General features: G+C 43.7%; 1 protein-coding gene across 1 annotated transcript in view; it reads right to left on the reverse strand.

The window, feature by feature from the left end:
• The window catches only part of Arfgef3 (ARFGEF family member 3), a 148,773-nt gene that overhangs the window by 47,310 nt on the left and 74,442 nt on the right, over positions 1–27,021 (reverse strand). Inside the window, exons 6-16 of the mRNA XM_050159506.1 lie at positions 26,629–26,751; positions 23,025–23,067; positions 22,278–22,356; positions 14,556–14,660; positions 13,382–13,715; positions 11,197–11,309; positions 9,349–10,247; positions 5,400–5,566; positions 4,859–5,024; positions 611–718; positions 68–283 (exon numbers count right to left, since the gene is read on the reverse strand). Coding sequence (XP_050015463.1) covers positions 68–283; positions 611–718; positions 4,859–5,024; positions 5,400–5,566; positions 9,349–10,247; positions 11,197–11,309; positions 13,382–13,715; positions 14,556–14,660; positions 22,278–22,356; positions 23,025–23,067; positions 26,629–26,751 — 2,353 coding nt within the window. The remainder of the gene's footprint in view (positions 1–67; positions 284–610; positions 719–4,858; positions 5,025–5,399; positions 5,567–9,348; positions 10,248–11,196; positions 11,310–13,381; positions 13,716–14,555; positions 14,661–22,277; positions 22,357–23,024; positions 23,068–26,628; positions 26,752–27,021) is intronic.

A 27,021-nucleotide genomic window follows, 5' to 3' on the forward strand; every position in this document is an offset into this window, starting at 1 on the left:
CTAAAGGATGACTTTCCCAGTGAGTTCTGAAGGGACCCTCCCTCAGGACAGGGATCTCCACAGGTACCTAGAGCACAACTCAGTCGCGCAGCTTTCCGCAGCCCATCAAGGCTCATGCAGATGGCATCTCGCTCCTTCTGGTTCTGCTCTTTGATGCCCTCGGCTCCTAAAATGAAGGCCAGCCCCTTGGAGCTTCCTGCCATTCGACCAGTCAAGGGAGTTGACAGAGTATCAATCAGGTTCTTCCAGCAGCCAACCAAAATATAACGTGCAAATGCCACACCTACAAGAAGAGGCAATCCAGGTTACTCTCCAGAGAAAAAAATGAATGACAAAGGGTCTGGGGTTCTCCAGGCCTCAGATGAGCATCTCTGACTTGCATGTCGTTCTACAACAGGAAATACAATTTATTAGATTGTGTTGGGTCAGGTTTCACACAGTGCTCATAAATAATGAATGTGGTATCACCATCTCAGCAGGGCAATTTTCATTACCTCCCTTCTCCCCTGTAAGACAAAGTCATAATTTATTTAAGCCGCCATGTAACAATTTGATTTCCGGTAACATGTGTAATGTATGTATATTTTAAGCCCAAGGTTGAAGGTCTTACCTGCTACTGTGGAGTCGTCAATTCTCCTGCTCTGGGCGAAAGGCGACTCCATTGAAGCTGATGCCATCAACTGGCCACCAATTGCGCTGCTCTCCAAGCCGTCAATGTCTGCCAAGAGTAAAGTCATTCCTAAGCCTTTGCTTTTGGCAGGTCAATCAAAAACAAGTTAACAGTCATCATAATGTTCATATCTCTTTTTAGCAAAAATCCATTGTATCTCTTATGTATGGACTATAGAGTGTCTTTTCTTTTTTTAAATTATTATTTATTTATTATGTATATAATATTCTGGCTGCATTTTTACCTGAACACCAGAAGAGGGCATTAGATCTCATAGTAGATGGCTGTGAGCCACCATGTGGTTGCTGGGGATTGAACTCAAAACCTCTGGAAGAGTAGTCAATGCTCTATACCTCTGAGCCATCTCTCCAGCCCCCTAGAGTGTCTTTTCTGAGAAGATTATAAGCGTTGCTTTATTCCTTCAGTCTGTTTTCTTTCATTGACAAAGCAATCTTTTGCCTGCAGTTGTATGCTTTATATTTGAAAAAAATGAGGCTAACCTCTGCCTCTGCCTTTGTCACATAACATTCACTCAAGATGTTTTCATCTGTGGATCCTCTTTTTATTAAAAATCATGGCATTATCACTAATCGTATGTATAGAGTACTGCTTCTCAAGTTCTCGATTAAAAAGAATATACAACCATGCCGGGTTAGTATTTCTCTTCCAGAGCGCTTCCACTAGAACTAAGCAGAATAATTCTCCAGTCAAATAATTTTCATTCTAACTCAAAACATACTGGTGACAGTACACTTTATAATTTTCAAATGGTTTCAGTTAATATTTTTTTCACTTGATTGTCCCCAACTACTCAAATCAGGAAGGGAGGGCTCTTATTTTTCCTGTTTTACAGGGGAGGAAATTATGAACTAGAGGCAGAAAAAAGGTATCATTTTTGGGTGTTTGGGCTAAGATCCAACTGTAAAGTAGGTAAATCGCCCAAGTCCACAAGGCTGGCAAAAGGCAGAATTGGAATTTAGTATCTATGTTTTCTGATTGAAGACCAGAAACAACACCATGCCCCAGTTCAACATGGGTTCTAAAACTACCTTCTTCAAATTTTTGTAAGAATAAATCCGCACATACAAAATAGCTCAACAAAAATCCTTCATATGCTGGCAAGAAGGGATTGGTCTGGGGTTAGAAAGTCTGGGATTCTGCTTATCTCTGAATGAAGAGGCCTTTTAGGCCTGAGGCAGGCACCTCAGTCTCTGGGTACCAATTCCCTCACTATAAAAGAAGCTGACAGAGGGATGCAACATGAATTCGGAGGCAACTGATATAGTCAAATGAAACACAGTGGGGGTATGAGAAAGAGGACTGAATAAATTTCTTCTCAATTTGGAACTTCACCCTTGCTTGAGTAGTATGATTTTCATTTTATATTGCATTCTTACAAAATGTCATCAAGTCTTCTAGGCAACATATCAGAAGGTCATTATGGTGGTTCCAAAGAAATTTACTCCCATAGGGAGCTGCACTATTAGGAGGTGTGGCCTTGTTGGAGGAAGTGTGTCACTGTGGGGGGCTTTGAGGTATTATATGTTCAAACTATGCCCAGTGTGGGACAATTCACTTCCTGTTACCTGTGGATCAAGATGTAGAATTCTCAGCACCATATCTGCCATGCTTTTCATCATGACAATAATGGGCTAAACCTCGGGAGCTGTAAGCTAGCCCCAATTAATGTCCGTTATAAGCATTACAGTGGTCATGGTGTCTTTTCACAGAAATAGAAAAGCTAATTGAGACAGTCATAAAAAATAGAAATTTATATGATTGCTACTATAGAATTAGGCCAGTTTTCTGGAATCAATCAATGACCTAATGGCATTTACCAGAAATGGCCATTTTATCCAGTTTGAAATAGTTCCCATGTACTGGGTACAAGACTAATGAACTCAGCTATTTGAAATTTATTTAAGTATAAAGTTTGTCATTTCTATGAATGGCTTGCCATGTTCCAAGGAGTGGCCTGTTAGCCGATGGTGAGACTGTTGGTAGGGCTTCTCCTGGTACACAATGGGAGGATCAGGAAGTTCCCACGCATCACTTGCTAGTTCACATTTGGAATTTGCCATAAAGTTTCATGGACTATTAATTATTTACTTTTATTTGTTACCAGTGTTTTTGCCTGCATGTATTGATATGGACCAAGTGTATGCCATGCATGGTGCCCCTGGAGGTCACAAAAAAGGCACTGGCTCCCCTGCAACTGAAAAGATGGCTGTGAGCTGCCATGAGGATGCTGGGAACAGAACTGGGTCCTCTGCAACCAAGAGTAATAAGTGCTCTTAACTGCTGAGCCATTGCTCTAGCTCTCACAGAACCTTATTTTTGTTGCATTATTTTGAAAAGACTATATATTGCTATCATTACCCTAGAATTAAATAGCTTCCCTATGGGCAGAGCGACTGAGCTTATTCTTATGCTACAGCTGATTAGCAGTCATGATGGATGAATACAGCTATTCCTTTGACATCTATTGAATGCCTTTTTTTTTTATTAAGCTTTGGGTAAAAGATTCATAGAGATTACATTAGGCAGAAACCCGGTATTTAAGCTCCTCTGAATTCGAAGGCACTTAGACACTCTATGCAGCTGTCTCTACCCTAATGAAGGGAGTTTGTGGAAACAGATGGAGACTGAGCATTGCTTATAGTAAATTAAAAGAATGTCTCTTATAAATAAGAATGATTGTTTAGTGTGTGTTTGCCTGTGCACATGTTCATGTGTGTGATGTGTGTATGTGTGTGTATGCACATATGTGTGGAGGTCAGAAACTGGTATCAGCTGTCTCCCTGAGTTCCTCTTTAGTTTATTTTTTGAGACAGAGTCTCCCACTGGACTGAAACTACAGTTAGGTTGGCTGCCAGAAAATGCCAGGGATCCACTGTATCTACCTCCCTAGTGCTGGAGTTATAGATCCCCCAACTCTGCCTGATGTTTTATGTAGGTGCTAGGGATCAAACGTAGGTCCTTGGGACCATTGTGCCTTCTCTCCAGATCCCATGAATGATTAATTTCAAATGGTATAAATAAAATCATGGTTAATAAAGTACAAACTGGTCACTTGTTCTATGATCTTGATCCTCAAGATGTGGGACCTAGACTTGCTTTTATCAAGTTCCATCTTGATTCTAGAAGGATTCCAGATTCAAGAAGTGCCAGGAGTCTACCCTCTAGGGAGGGGCCTCATTACTGTCTCTCTACATGGTTCCTAACCAAATAGCTCCCTGCCTCCGAATTCCTGATTGTGGGTTTTCACCTGCCAGTTGACTACTTTGTCACCTTTATAAAAGTCCTGGTGCCAACCATTGACACCATGACACACTTTTAATCAATAGATCCAACCTCCCAGCTACACTCTCCAGCTTTATCCCTTCCGTCCCCTGTGTAGTAAACAGCTGATGAGCTTTGAGAGACAGGAGACGCCACACAAAGGCATCTTGTGTAGAGCCCTGCCCTTCTATGTCCCATGAGAGGACAATTCAGACTGGAAGTCAAGCTAGAAACACAGAAAGATTTAAAAAAAAAAAAGGCTGAAGGTTTAGGTTGTTAGAGCTTCTGATGAACACATCAAGGCTTTGAACATTGTTGGCAAGCCATGGATAAAACAGAAATATCTGCTTTTGCCAAAACTCACCCCACCACCCCTAGATACTAAACACACTATTCTCTGTATGGTCACTTGAAATTTCTAGTTGTTAAAGAGGATGTTAAAATTTTTGACACTAGAGACAAGGATGCTGGGAAGGCCAATGTTTAGCATTAATTTATATTCTGGGACAGCTGGGAAAGGGACACTGACAGGGAATGGGAATGAGGCCAAGTATAAAATCAATTGCTTCATAGTCCAAGCGGCCAAATCCCAGGAGTGCCGGATGATGTGGGATCTCTCTTAGCACGTGAGCACTTCCAGAAATAACTCCGGGCCCGTGTCTAGAGAATACAAGTCCACTGATGGGCCTACAGCCTTACTCTAACAGCGGAGCATGTCCAACGGTGACAGTGAGCACAACAGGCTGCCCACGACAAAAGGAGAGCAAGTGCGTGCGAACTGCTTTCATGACGCTATCCTGCAACTGTTACTCAAAGCCTGTTCAAGCATCATGGCCTTTCTAAAAGGCCCAGCACATCAGCTTCCCCACTATGGAGCACCCCGTGACCTCGGCGTGAGCCACTGACCAGTGAGCATGGTGATAAGGGGGAGGCTGTTGTCTTCGGGGCTGCCCCAGTAGCCAGCTTCTCCAAGCATGTTTCTGTCGAGAACCTGGTGGTAGAGCTCCTCAATCCAGGCCTGTGAGAAGACCATGAGCACGCCACTGGTCTGCACCTGTTTCATGAACTCTTTCTGCAGAGAAGCCAGAGAAGGGGACCAAAGACACAGCCCCGTCAATGAACAGGTTCCCAAACCACGCACCCCCCTTTCACTGAACCAGAGCTTTTCATTGCAGTCAAGGGAGCCGACCACAGTATAGTCAACACTATCCTCACCACACACCTTACCAAAGGTGTCTTATTAAAGCCATGAATGATCGCTGTGCAAATTTCACATCTGTGCTCTCCCTGCTCCAGACCTGCACAGGTGAGGGTACTGTTGAGCAATGTGGCACAGAACACAACGGTCAGTTTCTTCCTACAGACCCGACACTTGGCTGTACAGTGGCAGCTGAGATCAGAGCTCACCCGCGGGGGAGGGGGGGCCCATGCCAGAGTTCATGCTCACCATCATGCCTGGTGCCAGGGTTGGCCGCTTCCGGTAGTAGTCACCGTGAGAGAGCTTGAGGTTGAGCAGCAAGGCACAGTGTGCCGCCGTGTACAGGCTGTCAGCGTTCATCAGCATCTGGAAGCTCAGACTGCTCCCTCCATCGAAGCCGGGAGAGTGCATCATGCCTACGGGAAGGGATGAAGACAGCTGTGGGGCCGCCACAGCGTGCCACAGGACCTGCATCTGCTGAACCAGATAGAGTCTCGCGGTGGAAACTCCATTGTGCGAACGCTGCTATATAGCTTTGATTACCAGCCAGGACGCTCACAGGATGCCTATTCTGGTGTCTACCTGCTACAGCTGGATCGTGAGCTGTTCATAGCAGCCACGACTGGGTAAAGCCCTTTGACTTCTCTATTACATTCTTACATCTCAAACCTTCCATGACAACGTAGTATGACTCAGCCTCATCGTCTCTCTCCTTCAGCTATCAGTCTGCTTGCTATCTCATCCTTCTCACCTACACCTGCCTTGCAGCCTGTGTGTTATCTCTGACACTCTCTAGAATGCTCTCCGAGACCTCTGGGGAGTTCCTCTTTTGATTTTTTTTTTCAGGCCTCCAGTCAGTGTCTCAGAGACCTTTCCTTTCAGTTCCATAGCTTCCTTTTCAGGCACAGCCACTGCTTTCTCCCATGTACTTCTTATAGCCTCAATGCTGTTTACCCCACCTGGCATTGTATTAATAGTTTACAAAGGTGTAGGTCTGTGTGTGTGTGTGCGTGTGTGCACATGTGTATGCACATACACTCTAGGGACTGAAGCTAGGCTAGGGTCTCACACAAGCCAGATTGATGCATTGCCTGTTAAGCAATATCTCCAGCCCTTGGAGACAGGTCTCACTATGTTGCTCAGGCTGGTGTCATATTTGATCCTCCTGCCTCAGCCTCCCAGGCACTGAGATTGTAGGCGATGGCCACTATGCCAAGCTACACATTTGTTTTCTGTCTGCTCTCAGCACTCAAGGTCTGAGAGAAAGTGTGGCTATTGGTTCTGTTAATTAGAGAATCTTTCGCCTACAATAGTGCCTGTCACAGAGCAGGTTCTTATGCCACTGGATGCATGAATGAGAATTCGCATGGCTATTACGAGAACCAACTGTAGTCATTCATCTAAGGTACCCGAAGCAGCACTTAACACAAAAACAAGAAAGTACAAAGTTAGGCATGGTGCGGCATGTGCGTATGTCAGCACTCAGTGGCTGGGGAAGGAGGCCTACGTCAGCATGGGTGTCACAATGTATGTAACAATAATTTTTATTTGTTTATTGGTTTTTTGAGACAAGGTTTCTCTGTGTTGCTTTGGAGCCTGTCCTGGAACTCGCTCTGTAGTCCAGGCTGGCCTTGAACTCACAGAGATCCACCTGCCTCTGTCTCCCAAGTGCTGGTGGTCCAAGTGCATGGACCACCACGGCCCTGTGCAACCCCCAACACCCTTGAGGTGTCTGAGCAATTCTCTGTAAGAGAGAGTGTTCCTAAAATCCATTTCTTTCCATGATAAAGCAGAAAGTAGTATTCAGGGTTTGGCATTTAACTGATCAAATTAAGAAGTACATTCAAGTTTATTTACAGTGGGGTGGGGAATAATCGGTAAGTGGCCTGATCTTAGACATCAAGATTAGACAGCATGTTCTACAGCAGTTACTAACTTGGCTGGGAATATGGTCTGGAAAACTAAGCATAGGTTCAAGATGCTGAAAGTGAAAGGGGCTGTGGCTGAATCTGCTGATATGGAAAGACATCCACTAGCAGAGGTGTGTGAAGCCCGAGGACGCTGCTGGCAGATCTGCTTATGTCTGAAATGATTTGTTGAACTAGTTAGTAGTGTGTGCCGGCTGGTGGCCTAGCGTCTGTGTGCTGGTTAATCTCTGCAACTACCAACAACTGACGCATTTGGGTTTAAGACAAAATGAAGACTATTCCATCGGCTTACGGAAAAGAACCGTTTTCCTGCTATACCTGATGCTTTCTCTGGTGACACCAGGCACAAAGGAAACAGCACACCGCTGTACTTCATGAAATACTGTCTGTCACGTATAACCAATTCCGTCTCATACAGTGTTTCATTTGACTATGCTCCAACTTTCAACAAGGAGAATGCCTGTGAGACACTGGTCAATTTGCCTAAACTTATGCAGATAAAAGTGGGCATTTGGTGCCATGCTACTGATGTGAGCCAATTGTACTGCACATGCCTTCCCCAATAGGTATTTTGTGAGAGAGGTTCTATGCGGTTTTCTGACTGGCCTTCTTGCTGTATTATCGATTTTGCAGTGATAAACCAAGGGAAGTATGACCATTTGCATATGCTAGCCGTGATGCTGGTATTTCCCAGGTCTCAATAACTGTAGTCCATCTTGCCATCTGTAATGAAGATATTCTTCACTGTCAGGAACAGGGGGCTGGACCAACTGCTTGACTGGTCATCAGTGAAAAACTGGATACTCTGATTTCCAGGCTTGACACTAGCTAGGTTTCGTCAACTTCCCACAAACCTAGAGTTATCTGGGAAGAGGCACCTCGACTGAGAAAATGCCTTCTGTCAGATGCCTGTAGGGAAGTCTGAGAGCATTTTCTTGATCCATGATCAGTATGGGAGGCACAGCCCACTGTGGGTGGTGCCACTCCTTGGCCAATGGTCCCAGGTCTATAAGAACGTGTACTGGGAGAGTATGAGGGGCTGCCAGGAAATAGGACTCATCCATGGCTTCTGCTCCAGTTTCTGCTTTGGGTTCCTGCCCTGACTTCCCTTCATGGAAGACTGTAAGCTATGAGGTATAAGAATTTTTCCTTCTGAGGTTGATTTTAGCCAAGTTTCTCAAAACAGTAAAACCCTAGGACAACATGCTTGCTGTGGGCTTGAACTTAGACAACTTAGAATGTTGTCATAGAAAGGGAGGTTCTCACCGGGTCTCAGCCCTCCTTGGGGGTTTATATAATGACTGGTGGCAGGGAAGGGCGTAATCTCCAGTGGTCCAGCTACTGGATTATGGGTAAGGTGCCCATAATCCTGCAAACAAGCTTTGCCCATCCCCTACACACAACCCTAAGGAAAGTCAGTGGGTCACTACCACCCCCTCCACCCCATCCCCACCAACAAGAAAAAGAAGTAAGGGAGGAAAAAAAAAGGAAAAAGAAAGTAAAAGAATATTAGTGGGGAAAGAAGAACAGTGGGAGGGAAACAGATGGCAAAAAGGGTGGATATAATAAAAATTCATTATATACATGCATGAAAATGCCATGTCATAATGAAACCTAATGCTACATATGATTAATATAAGATGATAAAAGCATTACCAAATCAGATTTCTAGCTCACGACTCAGGTTGTCTTTACTGATCAAGTCATCTCCCTGGCTCATTACATAATATTATTTCAAATACAAGACTATACATATAACTTTGCCATTTTGCAGAGACTCAATCATTACCAAAACCAACCACAGTGCCAGACTGTGACCCACACTGCTCTGGCCACTAATATCTTCTGTCTCCCTTGGTATCAAGGACAGTTGGTCAGAGAGTGTCCAGGCTGTGGAGATTGTCCCTGTGTCATAAACCCCCACCCATAAGTCTTCCAGTCTTTTACTCTCTACCAGAGGAAACCCCAGGGCTCACTAACATGTTTTTGAAGCCAGTGGTTCTCAGCCTGTGCGTTGCGACCCCTTTGGGGTTGCATAGCAGATATTTACACTATGATTTCTAACAGTAGTAAAATTATGAAGTAGTAACAAAAAAGATTGTATGGTTAGGGACACCACAGCTTGAGGAACTGTATTCAAGGGTCGTAGCATTAGGAAGGTCGAGAACCACTGCTTTAAGCTCTTCAAACCACAAGCAGGAAGATTATCACCTACGAAGGCACACAGCTCTAAATGTCCTGGGTGCATACACAGCAAAAGATCTACAAACCTGAGCAGAAAGTGGAGGCAAAGTTCTGAAGGGCGGTGTCCACCTCTTCCACACTGGACAGGGCTAGGAGCCGGGGAAGGAGGCCCTCGAGGGACTGTATAAACAGCCGGGCACTGTGCTGGTCAGCCTCCTGGTTCTTCAGCAGTTTGAGGGACAGAGCGGCCGTTCTCAGGGACCGATGGCCCATGTAGTCCCGAGGGGTCTGCTCTTCATCCGCCAGTGAACAGTTGTCTGACCCAATGTCTGACACGTCAGACCTACCCGAGTCCTTTTCTGCTGCCATGGAATACTGGTCACAGGAATCAAATTCTGTCCTCGACAGATCTTGGTCATCTACACTGAAGTTGCTCTCACTATACCTAGATCCATAGGACCTTGTCCGACAGTCTACCGACAGGAAATTAGTGATGTCAGGGTAAGGGACTGTATGGCTTCTCTGAACAACATCGGGCTGGTCTATGGCCTCAGGTTCAGACACTTTGCCCATGGTCTCCTTGCCTTCCTGAATGGCTGGTGATTTGAGTCCATTCTTATGGTCCTCTGGTGTTGTCTGGCCCAATTCTCCCTCCAAGGTTGTCTGGCCTGTGTCTGTGGTGACACTGATGCTGATGTCTGGGCTCCTCTCGTTGCCTGACTCCCATGGCGTGTGCTCTGAAGACAGCACCCGGCGCTGCCAGCGGAAGTCAGCCTCGTTAATCTCCATGGAGTCCCGGCTTGACTCAGCTCCGTCTCTCAGCTCTTCAAGGCGCAGAAGCAACAGCTGTACTTGACTCTCATTCAAGCCCTTGCCCTGACTGAGCTCATCTAGGGCCCCAAGCAAGGTGCAGACGCAGGACACGGCAGCGTAGCAGGCTTCAATGCCACCTTTGATGCATGCTTCCGTCATGCCGTCCATGATGCTACATAGTGTTCAAGAGAGAAAATGGCACCCAGGCATGAAAGATCAAGAAACACCCCTAGATATGCATTATTAGTCTGGTCAACTGCAGAGTATTCAAAAGAAATAGTCTAACGTGTATAACATCAAGGGGTCTAGACAATAAAAGCCACAAATATGCTCCCACCTAAATTTCCCCACCTAAAATCATAGCCCTGTTGACTGACTAGCTTTTCTGGGTACAAATGAAAATTCCAGAAGGAAATGTGTCATTTTATTCAAGTAAAGACACTGCCAATTTATTTTCAATTATGTTCAGACCTTCAAATAGGGCAGTTGCTATTGCTAAGAGTCATGAAGACTTTTCAATGTAAACATATTCTTACCATGTGTATGCCAATATGATTATTACAAACCATAGAATATTGATTTTTTTATGGAGGCTACTGCAATAAAACCTGACAGCCCATGCTGTAAATCAAAAAGTTCTTCCCTTAAATAATTCCAGGGGATACGTTTTGTATGCTTCATGTGTAGATTCAGTCTTAAGCCAATATTGAAATCTGGCAAATTATGAGTAATATAAATTGAGATGTTTTATGTGGCTTGTGGGTAAATAATTAGATATACACATCTTATTTAATGTAGGCTCATCAAAATTTCATCAATTTGTGGTTAAGGTGAAAAGTGTTCAGAGAAGTTGAACACTTCAAGACAGAAAATAACACCCAGGCATGAAAGATGAAGACGTTCCTCCAAATATATACAAGAGTTATTAGTGTGGCCAACTGCACAGTATTCAAAAGAGAAAGTCTAATTTGCATAGCATCAAGGGATCTAGACAATAAATGACACAAACACACTCAGTGTTGGAAAAATTCCAAGTAAAGTTCTCCACTTCAAACCACACACCCTCCATCAATATTGACTGTTGGCCAATCTATATGGACCCAAAAGAAAAATGAACATACAGTTTGAGAAGATCCAAGTGAGATTTTCTTTTGGAAATAGATCTTTTCCTTGGCTCTGACTCGGTAGAGCTTGGTCCTGCCAAGTCATACAGACGCTGTGGGCTCCCGAGTATCTTTAGGAAAAAGGAGAAAGAACAGAAACGTCAGTATCACAAAAACCAAAACTCAAAAATCCACCAAGTTTTAAAGTCATGAGATCAAATAACATGTACTTCTTTAGTGAAGGACACAAAACAGGAAGAAAGCTTGAAGATCTTTTCTTGGAGATGCATAGAATCTGAAGAATCTCTGGCTTGAGATTTTATTTTTCAAATTTTGACCTATTTGTACATATGCAATGAGGTATTTTCAGGGTGATACCTGTGGTTGTCATATCATGTTTGAATGAGATATTATCTGTAGTCGTGGGCATTTAAATCCTTGGTCCCAAATAGTGGCACTGTTTAGGTAGTGTTGGAGGGGGCCACTCGTTAGTTTCTGACCTCTTAGCTAGCTAAGCCCAAAAATAATCACACAGAAACTGTATTAGTTAAATCACTTATTAGTTAGCCCATTAGCTCTAGCTTCTTATTGGCTATTACATATGAATTTAACCCAATGCTGAAACACAAAAGGCCACCAGGATTTGGTCAGATGAGATCCCTCACCATCATACACTAATAATCTCTGTTTATTTCCATATGGTAATACCACTTAAGTCCAAGAGAACAACTATCAGAACATCCTGTGTATCTGGTAAGTTTCAATGATTAAGTATGCAAAGATACTCTGATGAAGAAAAAATAGACTTTAAAAGAAACTGATGTTCAATATTGCTTAAGCTGAATCAACCCATATTTTGTTACTCTGATTTTGGGGGCGTTAGCATTCTACATAAATGCAACCAACTCCCCTAGATAGTTTCAGCTGTCAGCTTGACACAGCCTACAGTCACCGGAGGAAACTTCAGTGGAGGAATTGTGTAGATCAACTTGGCCTGCGGCATGTCTATGGGGCACTGTTTTGATTGCTAACTAATGAGAAGGGCCCAGCCCACTGTGGGTGTTACCATCCCTAGATATATACGTCTGCGCTGTATAAAAATACTAGATGAGCTAGCCAGATATCAAGTCAGTAAGCAGTCTTCCTCTGTGGTTTCTGCTTGAGTTCCTACCCTGACTTCCCTCAATGATGGATTATTATCTGTAAGAGTAAGCCAATTAAATAAGCCCTTTCCTCCCAAGGTTGCTTTTGGTCAGAGTGCTTTATTACAGAAACAAAACAAAATGGAAAACCAACCAACCAACCAACCAAACAAACAAACAAAAAGCTCCCCCTAGAACACTAACCTTTATGAAGAAGTTCACATAAACAAAAGCACTGATTCCTTTTCTTAGTAATTTCTAAGGAGGGGTTTGATGGAGTGAGAATTCTCTTTTGCAGTACCTTTAAAATAACTGCAATTCATCCTCAAAGCCATGAGGCAGCCCACTGGAATGGCTATTATCAGATACAAAGTTTTTCTATCTTGGGATTTTGACATTTGAGAGGACAGAACACATGGAGGAAGAGGAGAAAGGGTTTCTTTTATCAAGAAACCAGCAAAGCTCTTTTGTGCATGTCTCAAGCATTAGGTCATTCTGTTTCTGACCTGGGCTAGGTTACCTTTCCTTAGGCAGTGGTCCCTTGCTCCTAGGAGGTCACCATATTGTATTTAGTATAGACTCCCAACTTTATGGTACACTATAACAATGAATGCCTGGATTCAAGACATCCTCTTGGCTCAGCCTCCTGGGTAGCTGGAACCACATACACACACCACAGCACCTGGCAAGTCATTTTGGAATCTGATTTTGCCAAGGTGCCAAACATGTATGTCTGCACAGAAAAAGAACCCAAACCAAAAGGATGGGATCTCAGGTGTACATCTATTAGAGTTTTAACAAACACACAGCAAATTTTAACAAACACATAGCTAATTTTCAAAGAGTTTGAAGCCAATGAATGCCTCTAACATTTCCTTTTTTTAAACCACAACTCCCAAAATATATGCCTACCAACTTCAGAACTGTTTGTTACTGGATTCCATGTGGTGGCAATGACACCCCCAGCATGGGATGACAAACAGTTTAGATGCTCCTACATGTAGGACACTGCACAGAGATTCCTGTGGGCAAATCCATGGCATTCTCCCACACCTCCTTACCTCTTTCATGATCTTGATGGCTTCCACCCGGTGCTGGGGTGGGGGATACAGGAGCACACGGTGGTAGAGGGACTGGAGCACTGGCTTCATGGAATCCACTGACCCCACTAAGCGGACAAGGTCAGCTGCAAGGTAATAGATGGTGCGGGCCACAGGGCCGCTCAGCGTAGGTGCAGTGCAGGAGCAGCCCGAGCCGCGGCCATGGTCAGACACACCAGGAGCGGCCGAGTCCGACTCCACATTGCTGCTGGTGCTGCTGCTGTGAGCAGAGGTGATAGTTTTGTCGTGAATGGGGTTCCCCAGGATCACAATGAGAGCCGGGCAGAGGCTTTTCCTGGGAAGAGGTGAGAGGAAAAATAGGCCTTACTAGAAGCCACGTGATAAAATGTGAATGCCACCAGGAAGACAAATAATTGCCACAGAAATATCCAGGAAGAGCAGGGGTCCGTACTCTTTCTTCTTTTGCCTATGTCATGCCCAGTATACCCAGTCTTCCTCATTTCTCATGTTAATAAAGTGTCAAGCATTTAAGGACCATTCGCATGTGTGCGCATGTGCACGTCTCTGTGTATGTATGTGTATGTGCGTATGTGTGTGTGTGAACAAACAGGGCTCAGAATGCTAAAAAGCTTTCTCATCAAGTTTCATTTTGCTATGAATAACAGAATCATTTGTCATTTTAGGGGTTACTTTCAAATCCCATACTGACACCCCTCATTCAGCTTCCTCCCTGTTAGTAAAATGGGATCTATAGCCTACTGACTGACTGTCTGCGGGGCCTGTCACTTCCCGGAATCTCTAGACATGAGTAGGTGATCAGCACTCTTGTGGCACTAAAGACCAGTTCAGGGGTAGAATTTCTTGCTCATGTACTGCCTGATATATTTACATGCTTCTTAGAACAGACTGAGAACCCAGAAGTCACTGGGTTCTGTTTCTTGTGATCCCATTGACGTAAATGGCCTAAGAGGGCTGAGAAGCTTATTTGTTATATTTAGTCACTAGTTTCTTTAAGGGATTTGGGGTAATGTACATAAATAAAGCAATTCTCCTACCCGGAGGACCCATAAAAATAGATGGAACTATCACTAAGTCATGGGCACTGTGGAATGGGACCGAGACACAGCTACTGGAACCCCTGGCTGGTGTGGGGGCAGCAGGGCTTTATTCTCACCAGATGAGGTCAGTGAAGCCCCTGTGCAGGGACATGGAGGAGGAGGAGCTGCTGAGCACGGAGAGAATGCATTCCAGGTACAGAAGCTGCAGCTGCTGGCTGTCACTGCGGAAGCACAAAAGGAACACACAAAGACAATTCAAACACAAGGCAAAATGAGAGAGGTGGCATTGGGGCAGAACCTGGAGAGACTCTAGGCGACCCCAAGGGGATGTGCAGTCGGTGTCGTGGGGTCGGTAGAGAGCTCTGTCCCCTTAGACTCAAGTCCTAATCCCCAGCACCCAAGCAGGTGATCTTCTCTGGAGCAAAGTTAATGTGACTGCGTCAATGAGGGCCCTAATCCAATGTTAACAGATGTCCTTAGAAAGGAAACCTGTGGACATGTAGACACCCCCCCCCCCACACACACACAGAGGGAAGACTGTAGGAAGAGACATGGGGAGATAATTCTCCACAAGGCAAGTGAGGAAGGAGGTGGAGGTCCTGCAGTGGTCCTGTGGCGGTGCTCGGAAGTCACTACCCTGATCTTGACACGTCAGCCTCCAGAACAGTTAGGAGATGACAGCTCCCCCATGCAAGGCACCCAGTCTTTGGTGCCCCACTATGGCACCCTAACAAAGTGATCGAGTTAGGCTCATTTGGGGAAACTAATAAACCTTATCTTGGAGAAAGGTTTCTGTGCATTTGTAAACAACCGAGTGTGAAATAGGAGGGCCATAGGTTATACCCTTCAACACACATCTTTATCGTATCCACATCTTATAATAATATAATACATTTTCTACAGTTAGTGTACAAATGGCAACATGTTAGCCAAGCCCCGGATCCACCAGAAATTTTAATTATCTCTGATGACTTAGCTTTCTAAGAACCCATTTATACCATCGTGTCCTTTTCTATCTCTCCTGCACCATTTCTCTCCTCTTCCTTTGAGCTGGGTCTTAAAGCCAGGGTCTCACACATGCTAGGCAAGCAACTTAATACTGACGTAACACCTACAAACAACCACATCATCTCACTAGAAAACACTTCACTGCTTCACAACCCACATTTCTTCTTTATTTATTAAGGAAATATTAAAAATTTTATGTGCACGACTCTTTCGGCTGCATGTATGTCTGTGTACCATGTGGGTACTTGGTGCCCTTGGAGGCTAGAAGATGGTATGGGATCCCCTGGAACTGAAGTTATAGACAGTTGTTAGCCACCATGTGCAGGGAGCTGAACCTAGGTCCTCAGAATGAGCACTTAACTGCTGAGCCATCTCTCCAGGCCTCAAATATATTTGTTGTTTTTTTTCTTAAAGGTAGTTATCATTACGGGCTGTCTCGATACGCTAATAAAGAAACAAACAGCTCTATAGGAAACACATTCTTATGTTCCCAGCTCATGTCTACTCACAGTGTCACAAAAAAATGCTTAAATTCCAGGATGCAGTGAAACTCAGGAATGGAAAAAAACTTAGCTTTCAACACATTTACTTGACTTGCAAATCTTCTAAAGAGAAATGATACAAGAATCTCTTAGGGAGTGAACGAACTATCCATAAAAGGAGAAGTCTGCCAATAATAACACTCAGCTACTCCTGTTTTGTCCTAATTTAAATAAATGTCAGGAAAGAAGGCTAATGTTCTCAACAGTTAAGTGGTTCCTTATAGCAGAAGAGGGAAGGGAAAGGCTGCGAGAGCAAACTGGAAGGCACAGAAGCTGGGGAGAGGGAAAAGGAAACTGTCCATCTGCCCTAGAGGCCAGAAGTCCATCCTCCTGCCGAAATGACAAAGACCGTGTCACTGCAAGACAAGGCAGAGTGAGACGGACACCGGGGATGTCTCTACAATAACACCCCAAACCAACTTCAGGGTCTGAAACTGACTGGCAAGCTATGGCTCAGAGGCCGAACCCTGTGAATTTGAAAGTGTCTTTATATTTTAAAGGGACTATGAGGCCAACTTTTTTCAAAAGCCCATGAGGAGACACATTGCATGGCCTTTTACAGAAGTTCACCAACCCACAGTCTGAAAGCTCTTTGTCCCCCACACTACATGATTAATATCAACACACTGGGAGAGAATGCTGCCCACATCTGGATACATACTTTGAGGATGGGGGAGAGGGGATAAAGGATGAGCTTCCACAGAAGTCACTATCATTTGGCAGAAGGACAGTAATAGCTACAATTTGATTATAAGAATGGGATGGACAAGAAATATTAACCCTTTGTAGGCCAATAAAGACTTCCCATTTCTAGCCTCTCCCTCCTCCATGTTTCCGCAGCCTATTGCTACTCTGAAAATAGCACACTGTCCACTGGGGGACAAGACAGAGAAGCACAGAGACCAAGCGCTGATGCCAAGTGCTGTAGATGAAGCACTCCGCGTAGGTTTCTATGATACTGCAGAACAAAAGCACCCCTCAGAAAGGCCTGGGAGAATGTGATAGGAAACACTGTCTTTGTACAGCCTCGAAGCTCCAGCAGGTATCTGTGGCATTGTGAAGTTGTGAAGGAGAGTGTGGACAAATGCAGAGAGATGAGGAAGCAGTTTGGGCTAGGAGGCTGTCAGGTGAAGCACAGGATATGAGGATCGTGGCTGCAAGAGTGGAGCTAGAAGGCAGGCACAGTGGTGTGTGTCTGCAATCCCAGCACTTGGGTGATGTGGGATTCCCCTCTGTATGCTGTGAATACCATCGGTTAATAAAGAAGATGTTTTGGGCCTGTGATAGGGTAGAGCAGAGCTAGGCGGGGAAAACTAAACTGAATGCTGGGAGAAAAGAGGCAGAGTCAGTGAGAAGCCATGTAACCCCATTGGAGACAGATGCCGGAACTTTACCTGGTAAGTCACAGCCTCGTGGCGATACACATATTAATAGAGATGGGCTAAATTAAGATGTAAGAGCTAGCCAATAAGAAGCTAGAGCTAATGGGCCAAGCAGTGATTTGATTAATACATTTTCTGTGTGGTTATTTTGAGAGTCTGGGCAGCCGGGAAACAAATAAGTGGCCTCCTTCCCTAAAATACGTGGGGAGTTAATGCAGGAGAATCAGTTCATAAGGATCAGGGCCAGTCTGGGCTACATGAGATTTGATGATGATGATGATGAAGATGATGATGATGATGATGATGATGATGATGATGATGATGATGATGATAATGGAGTGGGGATTAGAGAGACAGAGACACCACTGTGTTAAGATGTCTGAAGTCTTACCCAGGCAATGATTTTGAATGATTTTTCTTGAATGGACGGGAGAGGGCTGAACAATAGAGCAACACTGTCCACTAGCCTGTCCCTTTCTGAATGGAGATGGAGGAGGAGTGGATGGAGAGATGGGGAGATGGGAAAAGGGAGGGGACAGGAGGAGAGGAGGGAGGGGAAACTGGTTAGGATGTAAAATAAATGAAAAATGTTATTTAGATTAAAAAGGAAAGAAAACTCAATTCTGGAAGGATCATCTTTACTGTGTCTCAGGTTAATTTTTCTGACAACAAACTGGGATCATTTTTTAGATTCAATGTCCCAATGCAAAAATATCTCTTCCTCAAAAGTTTTTCTAGGATTGCACAATAAAAGTAAAGATAGAAAGTTAAGATTCTCAATTTCTGAAGTCATCGGGGATAAGTCTAGGAGGGAAATGGTGAGCTGTCAGGGTTATGGCAAATATTTGCAAAGCCTGCTGGGAAACACTGCAGGCTCCACGCATCAGCCTCATTGACAGGAATATATCACCAAGGAAACTGGCCCAGGAGTCTCCTTGGAGATATAACGACAGCTTAAATGTGGGCTGCAGAGTCTGGATATCAGGTTCTTATGGTCTTGCATGAGTCATGCTATGAAAGGGAGCTCAGAAAATCTGAGGATCTTCATGCATGCTCTTCGCTTAGAGATCTTTGAACATTTGCACAGTGTGCAAGTCTTTTGGACTTGTATACTTGCAGACAGGCCAACACTTGGATGCATGGAGTAAGGATGAGCCTAGAACCTAGCTAAATTTTTCAAGATACATGGGGATGGGAAGACTGTGTAATTAGGAGGGCTATGAGCAACTCCTCTTGGTCTTTTGTTAGAGCATTTCATGATTGGCAGATTATGTGCTGTTTGTTTCATTGCTTGCTCATCACTAAGATCTTCCCAGGTACACATCCAAGCAGGACAACTCTCTGCAGTAAACAGTGGGTCATACAAGCTGAGCTACCACCTAGCCAGGGAGGTCACTCCCCAGGAGGAAAATCAGCGGTATTTTCTGTAGTTCTCACAGTGTTGGGTTTTAAACTTTTTTTTCTTCTGAATGTTTGCTCTCCTTTGGTCCAGATTTGAATTTAATTAGAAAAATAAGAGAAGGAAGCAAGCAATTATGTAAGAGCTGCAGCAGAATGGGAGCAATTGATATGGTCATTCTGACTGGCCTTACTGATTCTATGCCTTCTTTGGTACAGTCCTGTCTGATGTTCTTTGGAGAAGGAGACTGGGACAGAGAGGCAGGAGACATATAGAGGAGGAGTCACATTCTACTCTCTGAGAAATTCTTGAGTTGGAGAGAGAGCATGCAACTCAACTTGTCTAATATAGGACTCTGTTACTACCACATCTGCAAGGCCTGTTTGGCGAGATGTACTGAGTACCTCCATATATTTCAGAATTCTCCAGAGAGACTGAGTATGTCACAAGCACATGTCTGGATGAGCCTAAGCCCTGGGAGGTACCTGGAGTCTGATTTTGAAAATGATGGTAAGGAGAAATCCTGCCCATTGGGGTTTTAGAGGGGAAGAGCTGCTGAGAAGACAAATGGAGTGTCTGGTTTAGTAATGAAGAAGAAGAAGGAACTGAGGAGTAGAACCAGAAGAGAGCACATGAACAAGAACACTCAAGGAGGAAGGGATGAACACTAGAGAGCTAACAGAGAGGCATTCTGCTACATGATGCATGCAGCACCCTAATCTTAGAAAGCCCACCCCTTCACCTTAGGGTACTGAAATTATTGGCAGAGACCATAAACAATCAAATTCCAGAGGCAGGATTATGATCAGAGGACATGGATCAAAAACCCAAGACTGCACATCCTCTCCAAACCATGAGGCAGAGTAGCAGCCTGCCTAAGGCTGTCTATGACTCAAGAGAAAAATGTTTTATGGGCCATAGGAACTGCTTTGCCTCTCCCAAGATCATAGAGTTAAGAAATGTTCCATGGCTGATGGATACTTCTGCCCTTTGGCTTTGAGAAAGAGAGGGAGGGGGGGAAAGGAAGAAGGGAAGGAGAGAGACAGAGGCAAGAGAGAAAGAGAGAGAGAGAGAGAGAGAGAGAGAGAGAGAGAGAGAGAGAGAGAGCGAGAGAGCGCATGCATTTTCTATGTAGGTTTGTTCTTGTTCTTGGAACTTTCCTAAAAGAACTACAGACCAATTTTGTCATTAAAAATTCTAATATTGGGCTGGAGAGGTGGCTCAGTGCTTAAGAGCATTGCCTGCTCTTCCAAAGGTCCTGAGTTCAATTCCCAGCAACCACATGGTGGCTTACAACCATCCGGAATGAGGTCTGGTGCCCTCTTCTGGCCTGCAGGCATGAACATAGACAGAATATTGTATACATAATAAATAAATAAATATTTAAAAAAATTCTAATGTTCCCAACACCATCATAGAGTAGAATTAGTGTCAGCCATTGTCAGAGCACACCAACCAGTTTAGAGCCAGAACACGGCAAATATCTACTACACAACAGTCACAGAGTCATTTATAAGACTACACCCATAATACTACTCTCTTAAAGATAGCAAAGCTAAATGCCTGCAATACTTCACACCGGGAAAAGCCCTGATGTCCTGGATGAGCCAGACTATATGATCACCTTCCAGGTCTTTGTGGCTCATGTTGGAACCACCAGTGTGCAAAGAATCATAAATTGAGGGCCAAGCATTTATAGGACCCAATTGAAGATTTTTTTCTATCAATGAACAGTATACAGTTCAATTCTGTCATTTATAGGCCTTCAGGCTCATTCTGATTTATCCTGATGGCTATATTTTAATTATAAATCACCAGGATCACAAAGAAGAGACTTCTGTATAATTTAAAAGCTCGAGGGTTTTTTTTTTTTTCATTATGAAGCTGTTAAAAGGCTTCATTTATTTCTTTCCAGTAATGACCACAATCTTTCTTAATTTTTTCAAAGTTTCAGTGCCCTTTGCTGCATTTGCCATTGGTGCCAAGGCCTAGAGAGGGTGGGTGGGGAAGACCCATCTTTGATAGTGGCGACTCCCGCATTGCTGCCAGCCAGAAGAGTCTTTCTGATGAACATCAATCAATGTTACCATTGAATGTTTAGAACAGACAAGACCTGTGCATAATGGTGACCAAGCGCATGGACAACCACACTTGAACCATGGTTCAGGGCAGTACAGAGGGTGTATCCAGGAAGCTGACCAAATTCCCTCTCCTGTGAGAGGTGTCTTGTAACATGAGGTCCTGCTTGTTGCCCTGGCCACCTGGCTAGCTTAGCAGCAAAATAATCACACAGAAAGTCTGCAGTAATTATAAACTGATTGGCCCATTAGCTCAGACTTCTTACTAGCTCTTATAATGTATATTAACCCACTATTCTTATCTATGTTAGCTACATGGCTCAGTACCTTTTTTAGCAGGACAGGTCACATCCGACTTTTTCGGTGATCTGGGCAGGACTGGGAGGAATGGCTTCCTTCTTCCCAGAATTTTCCTGTTCTTATTGTGCCACTTTTACTTCCTGTCTGTTTTTTCCGCCTATACTTCCTGCCTGGCTACCGACCAGTCAGCGCTTCTTTAAAATATAACTGACAGATATAGAATTGTTCTCCTGCACCACTGCCTTCTTCTCTAGTGACAACTCAGCCACCAAATGTTTCCTTAACAGACTACGTAGAAATTAAGATGCCGATGCTGGAACTGACCACACATCCTGACAAGACTCAATCCTTGAACATAACTCTTACTTTACTGTAAAATCACTTAACTGAAACTCAAATTATATTATGAAACCCTAATCTGCTTTTACCGGGTCCCCCTTAGTTTCCCAGGGAGTACATGCTCCCCCAATGTAACAAGTTAGGAAGTCTAATTTTGTTAGCCTGATGATCTTAGAGGGTGGGCATCAGTTGACTTTTAAGGAAGTTTGCTCATTTGTTCCTACAGTAATACTGAAATATTTTATATGGCATATATTATTTTACCTGATATACAATAAGCAATATATAATATATTAATAATTGTCTAGAAGGTATACACTTAGCATACTTGTATTCTCTACCAAAATCCAAAAGCTAAGGACCATAGTAGGGAATGTTAGAAGAGAAAAGCTTACATAATCCAACCTTCTTACTAACAGGGGACAAAAGTCCCATGAGAAAGGTCATTGGCCATAACACAGTAGAGCCATGCCCAAGCCAGGACCCACTCTTAGAGCCACCAGCTCTGAGTCTCCCACTCTCTCTTCAGCTCTGGGATCAAGAGAATCACTCTTCTTTCTAGGTACTGTTGCCCCATGTTCACTTAAGACAATGACACACTTTAGTAATGGCATTTAATAAGCGGGGATGGACAGAAATCTCTGAATGTATTTCTCAGGAATGACAGGTAACTGTCAGTGGGAGGGAACTACTGATGATGGATACTCTATAACGTCAATGATGTGACAGATAGAAGTTGTTTTCAAAGTGAACAGCTGTTGGATATCAGCCGGGATGGAAGGGAACTTACTTTATAGAGGCTTGGAGCTTCTCACACAGGACAGCGAGGACAGAGACAACGTCATCACAGAGGGCCTCTACTGTAGCGCCTTCAAAACAGAGGAGGTGCAAGCATTAGACACCGGTGGGTGTCAGAAGTCCCCTCAATGCCCTTTCCATCCTGTAATTTAGATGGGTTTTTAAAGGATTTTAGATATGAGGCCTCTTTTAGGCCACCAGAACAATCATAGAAAAGAGAAGAAGGGACCAGAGCTACTCCTTTAAAATGAAAAACACACAAAGACAACCCAGGGGAAAAAAAAACAAAAGATCATTTCTCATTATAAGTAAATTACTTCTACAGTTATGCAAAGCTGTATGGTGAATTAAAAACAAGAACAACAATTCTAGAACAATAGCATTACATGTCACTCAGGTTTCTGTAACTTTCTGCTCAATTCTCATTTTAGCAATTAAACCTGGATCCATGGAGAATGAAAAATAGAAAAAAAAAAGGAAGAAAGACAAGAAGGGAGGAGAGGGAGGGAGAACAAAAAGCCTCCAAATGGGAGGGATATAAGTGCTAATTTCCCTCACACAGTTGGCACAGGAGACTGTAGGAACAGAAGGAAGACAGCAGCTGGTTAGATAATGCTAAGCAAGGCGAAGCCAAGTAGAGCTCGGACCATCTTTACACCCTCAATTCCATGCATCAAGTAGGTATTCTTACACCCCAATCATTTAAAAAGGTCTAGAAAAAAAAAACTAAACACAATACCTTGACTCCTGAATTCCTGCGGGACATCTGGGTTTTCAACTATCTAGTGAGGGAGACACATAGAGTTAGGAGATTCAGGCAAGGAGAGTCCTGATTCTTAGACATTGCAAAGTTCTAGGAAAGCAAAGGGCATCCTGGGTACTCTGGATGCTATACCCAAGCATGCTGGAAGCATTTCACTGCTCACAACCCTAAGGAGAAAAACTGTGAGCGTGTCAGGTTCCAAAGTAAACTATTCGAGAGTTCAAAACACTTCTTGGGATTTTTAAGCCTCATGGTGTACTTTCATTGCTGGGCTAGAACTTGGGCAGTGTCCTACCTGAAGAGGTGAGTTAATCTTTGTGCAGACAATTTATTACAAGGTGACAGATACATTTTACCTGGCCCTAACAGATCTAGACACAGTCATAGGAAGCATCATCCTTGCTGGACTTGGGGATACAGGCTCAAAGATGAACACAGCACAGAGCACCACCTTCCCATTTGTTGAGGGAGCCTATTAACTTGTGACTGTCATACAGCCTATCTTGGCAGTTGCTAGATGGATCCAGAATTCCTAGAGCAGAGATACCACCTAGGAAAAACAGGAAGTGAAAGGCTTACAGGTAAGACGGCTCATGTTTTCACGGCAGCCCTAACTCAGTGACTGCAGAGACTGGGCAGGAGGTGACTCAGTTTCCTTACCTCTCGACAGCAGGATTTGTTTGATGGGCAGGCATTCTCAGGCCAGTTAGCTACCTGACAGACAAGTAAATCATCCCAGGGTGCTGCAAGTTTTAAGACTCACTACAGGCACGCATGTCTACTGCTCTGTATTCAAAATCTGCAAATCTATCATAGCAGATTTTGTGAGATGTTCTATCCGTGTCTCCAAGACTGACATTTAAAGGTAGAGATATAGGGGTAGTCCAGCCACTAGATACTTATATGTGGCAATTTCACTTTGAAAAATCAGCAGCTTATAAGTCAGCAATGAATGTGGTCATCTAAATAACTCAATAATAAAGTGAGATGATGACTCAGCATTTATAGGGATACAAAATCAGAACCGCGATCTGGCCTGGGAGAGGGGCGGGTGCTGCACACCTTATGTGGAAGGTGGACTTTATGCTAATACCTTTGTAGTCCACATTATTTACTGTCTTTCTGCTCTATCCAGGTCTTCCTAATTCTCAGTCGGCCCAGGATGTCTTTCCAGTGATGAGTCATGCTATAGAAATATATATATATATATATTTTCTTCCCAGGTAATCCTGAGTATCCCCTGGGGGGTTGCATAACTTCCTTAGAGAAAACTTTATCATTTGATAGACACTCCCCTTTAATTGTTTTTGAAAAAATATCTAGTTTTTAGGTGGAAAACCTGACAGTTCCCTCTACTAGACATCACAAATGCTTCCAAGGTTACCATCCGGAGGATTTCGTTTTTCTGGGACAGGCAATGCATCTGCAAAAGACTACTTGAGAAGTACAAAGGAAGTCACAGGGAACAGCAATGGTCCACTTGATTTTGGACCTTGCCTGTGATTGGGGTGAGTCTAGACGGTCAGTGATGACCAGGACCGACAGGCTGACCACTCACATGGGTGAGTCTAGACGGTCAGTGATGAGCAGGACCAGCAGGCTGACTGCTCATATAAAACTCAGGATGGACATAGAACCTCTGCAGTGTACAGCCAGACAGCTGTGCCTGCTACCATTCTTAAGGAAGCCTAAGCAATAGAAGGCCAGGCAGATGACTTGACACCTAACATAGTTATAGACTATTTAATGGTAGGAACATATTCTGAGAATGTCACTGCTAGGTGATTTTTGTCATTGTGTGACATAAATTATATGCACAAAACCCAAAATGATTTATCTTACCATACTGCTAGGCTATATGGCATGTTCTGTCACAGGTACAAACATTACCCTGCCCAAAACATTATTATGACTGCCCTCTACTTATAATTCCAAAGATAAGAGTAAATGAACATAATTGGGGGTACTCTGAAATATTGCATTTAAGCGTTTTATTTCAAAATCTTAGGTATCGTTAATAGTAGAATATTCAATTGTGTCACCAGTTAGCAAGGATGCAATATGATATTACTGTACAATTTTTTAGCATCTTAAATTTCTTCTTTTCTCCAAATATGCTTTCCATTTATAGATTCTTTTGAGCCAACATTCCTATACCTATCATATCTAAAGTCATAGAATAAGTGAGATCATTTTTAACTTGGGGTTAGCTAAAGTAACAGATAACTTGGTTTATCAGAAATTTGGACTTTGGGTATAGCAAATACAAAAGGGGAAAAATAACCAGTATCTGTTTCTCCGAATTACTGCTGCCTGCCTGCACCGGCTGCCAGAGTACAAGTAGATGGAGAACACTGGGAGTCAGAGTCCAGGCCTTAACTTTGCTTCCTTCAAGGAGAGCTCATTAATTTTATAGCTCAGTTATATCCCCGCAGGCTTTATTATCTCATCTGTAGAATAAGGAATGCAGAAAGTTGACTATCTGCAGGGTTTCTTTCAAGTCCACGGTTTCCTCAAAAATTAGAAAACAACTGAAGTACAAAAAATGAGAAATATTTGAAATTAAACTGCTGAGAAACCCATCTCTGTCTGCAATATTTCCAGCCCCGACTGCGATTTCCTGCCCTAAAAAATAACGAGCTCCATCTCGGTGAGCACGTGGTCGCGTTTTATGGAACTTTTAATGAGTTCTTATTACAGAGGCCGATTTTAAGGCCAGAGAAAAACACTTCTTTCAAAGACGTATGTCTTATTGACACTTCAAGAAGAAAACACCCACAAAAAAAAGGGTGCGCTTCGGTCTCCTGGCCGCTCCTGTTGGGCCATCTGTGCAAGTTTGGAGCAGAGAGCTCTAGTGGGCTCTGAGGTCATGAGATACATGCTGGCTCCGGAAGGTGGGGGACAGCCTACTGTTGTCATTTTATCACCACAGGAAATCACAGCCAGACTCAGCACACGGCGAGCTGCTGCTGCTTTTCATTTTACAGGTTAACTACCACAATACGTTTTACATTTTTAAAAAAATTATTTCGTGTGTATGGGTGTTTCGCCTGCATGTGTATCTGTGTATTACATGGACCCCTGATGCCTGAGGAGCCAGAAGAAGCCATTGGCTCCCCTGGAACTGGAGTTACAGACAGTTGTCAGCTGCCATGTGGGTGCTTGGAATTGAACCCAGGTTCTCTAGCAGAGCAGCCAGTGTTTCTAACTGCTGAGCCATCTCTCTAGCCACCTATGTGATATTTTTAATAAAAAAAGATACTTAATAGCAAAAGTTTTAAGACACAGATTTTTTTAAAGGAAAAAGGTAAAAACTTAAAACAATGATCAAAATTTTATTTTCATTATATTTTATTACAAAAACCATAAGGGAAGAGCGCTCCATACTTTGGGGCCAAATAGGCAAATATATATAGCTAACCTTATATAAACATCCCAATAAAAAGCACTTCCCACTGTTTAAGTGGGAAGTAGCCATGGCAGCACAGGCGGGCCCAGGGCCTGGGACATATGGCATGTAATCACACACGTCATAATCACCAAACCCACGCTAGACCTACAATGTGATAAGCTCGCTCACCGTGTTCTCCTGCCTCTGTCGTAACTGTAAAGTCAGGTCGCTCAACATCTGGCTGAGAGTGGCCCGCACAGCAGTGTTGATACTGCGCTGGTGACAGCTGCATGTGTAGGTCTCAATGCACACCTGGGAAGGAGACAAAATAGCGCACACACACCAGACATCCGGTTATCACAGACAGTCCTCGGCATCGGGCAGAGAGAAGACCAGCTTTTTCAATTTTTCAATAAGCTCTTGCTCTCTTGTAACTGACGCTGGCCTTGCTCTGGGTCCTCTTGCTCTGGCCTCCAAATCCTTCTGAAGGATCAGTGTGGATTTAACCTATTTATCGATAACTAGCCATATTTTTAAAAATCCCTTGAAAATTTGTTTTTAAGCATTTGCAAACTCTTTCCC

The sequence above is a fragment of the Alexandromys fortis genome, unplaced genomic scaffold (genome assembly GCF_014885135.2).
Source record: "Alexandromys fortis isolate MF-2015 unplaced genomic scaffold, M_Fortis_MF-2015_v1.1 scaffold_107, whole genome shotgun sequence".
Lineage (NCBI taxonomy): Eukaryota > Metazoa > Chordata > Mammalia > Rodentia > Cricetidae > Alexandromys > Alexandromys fortis.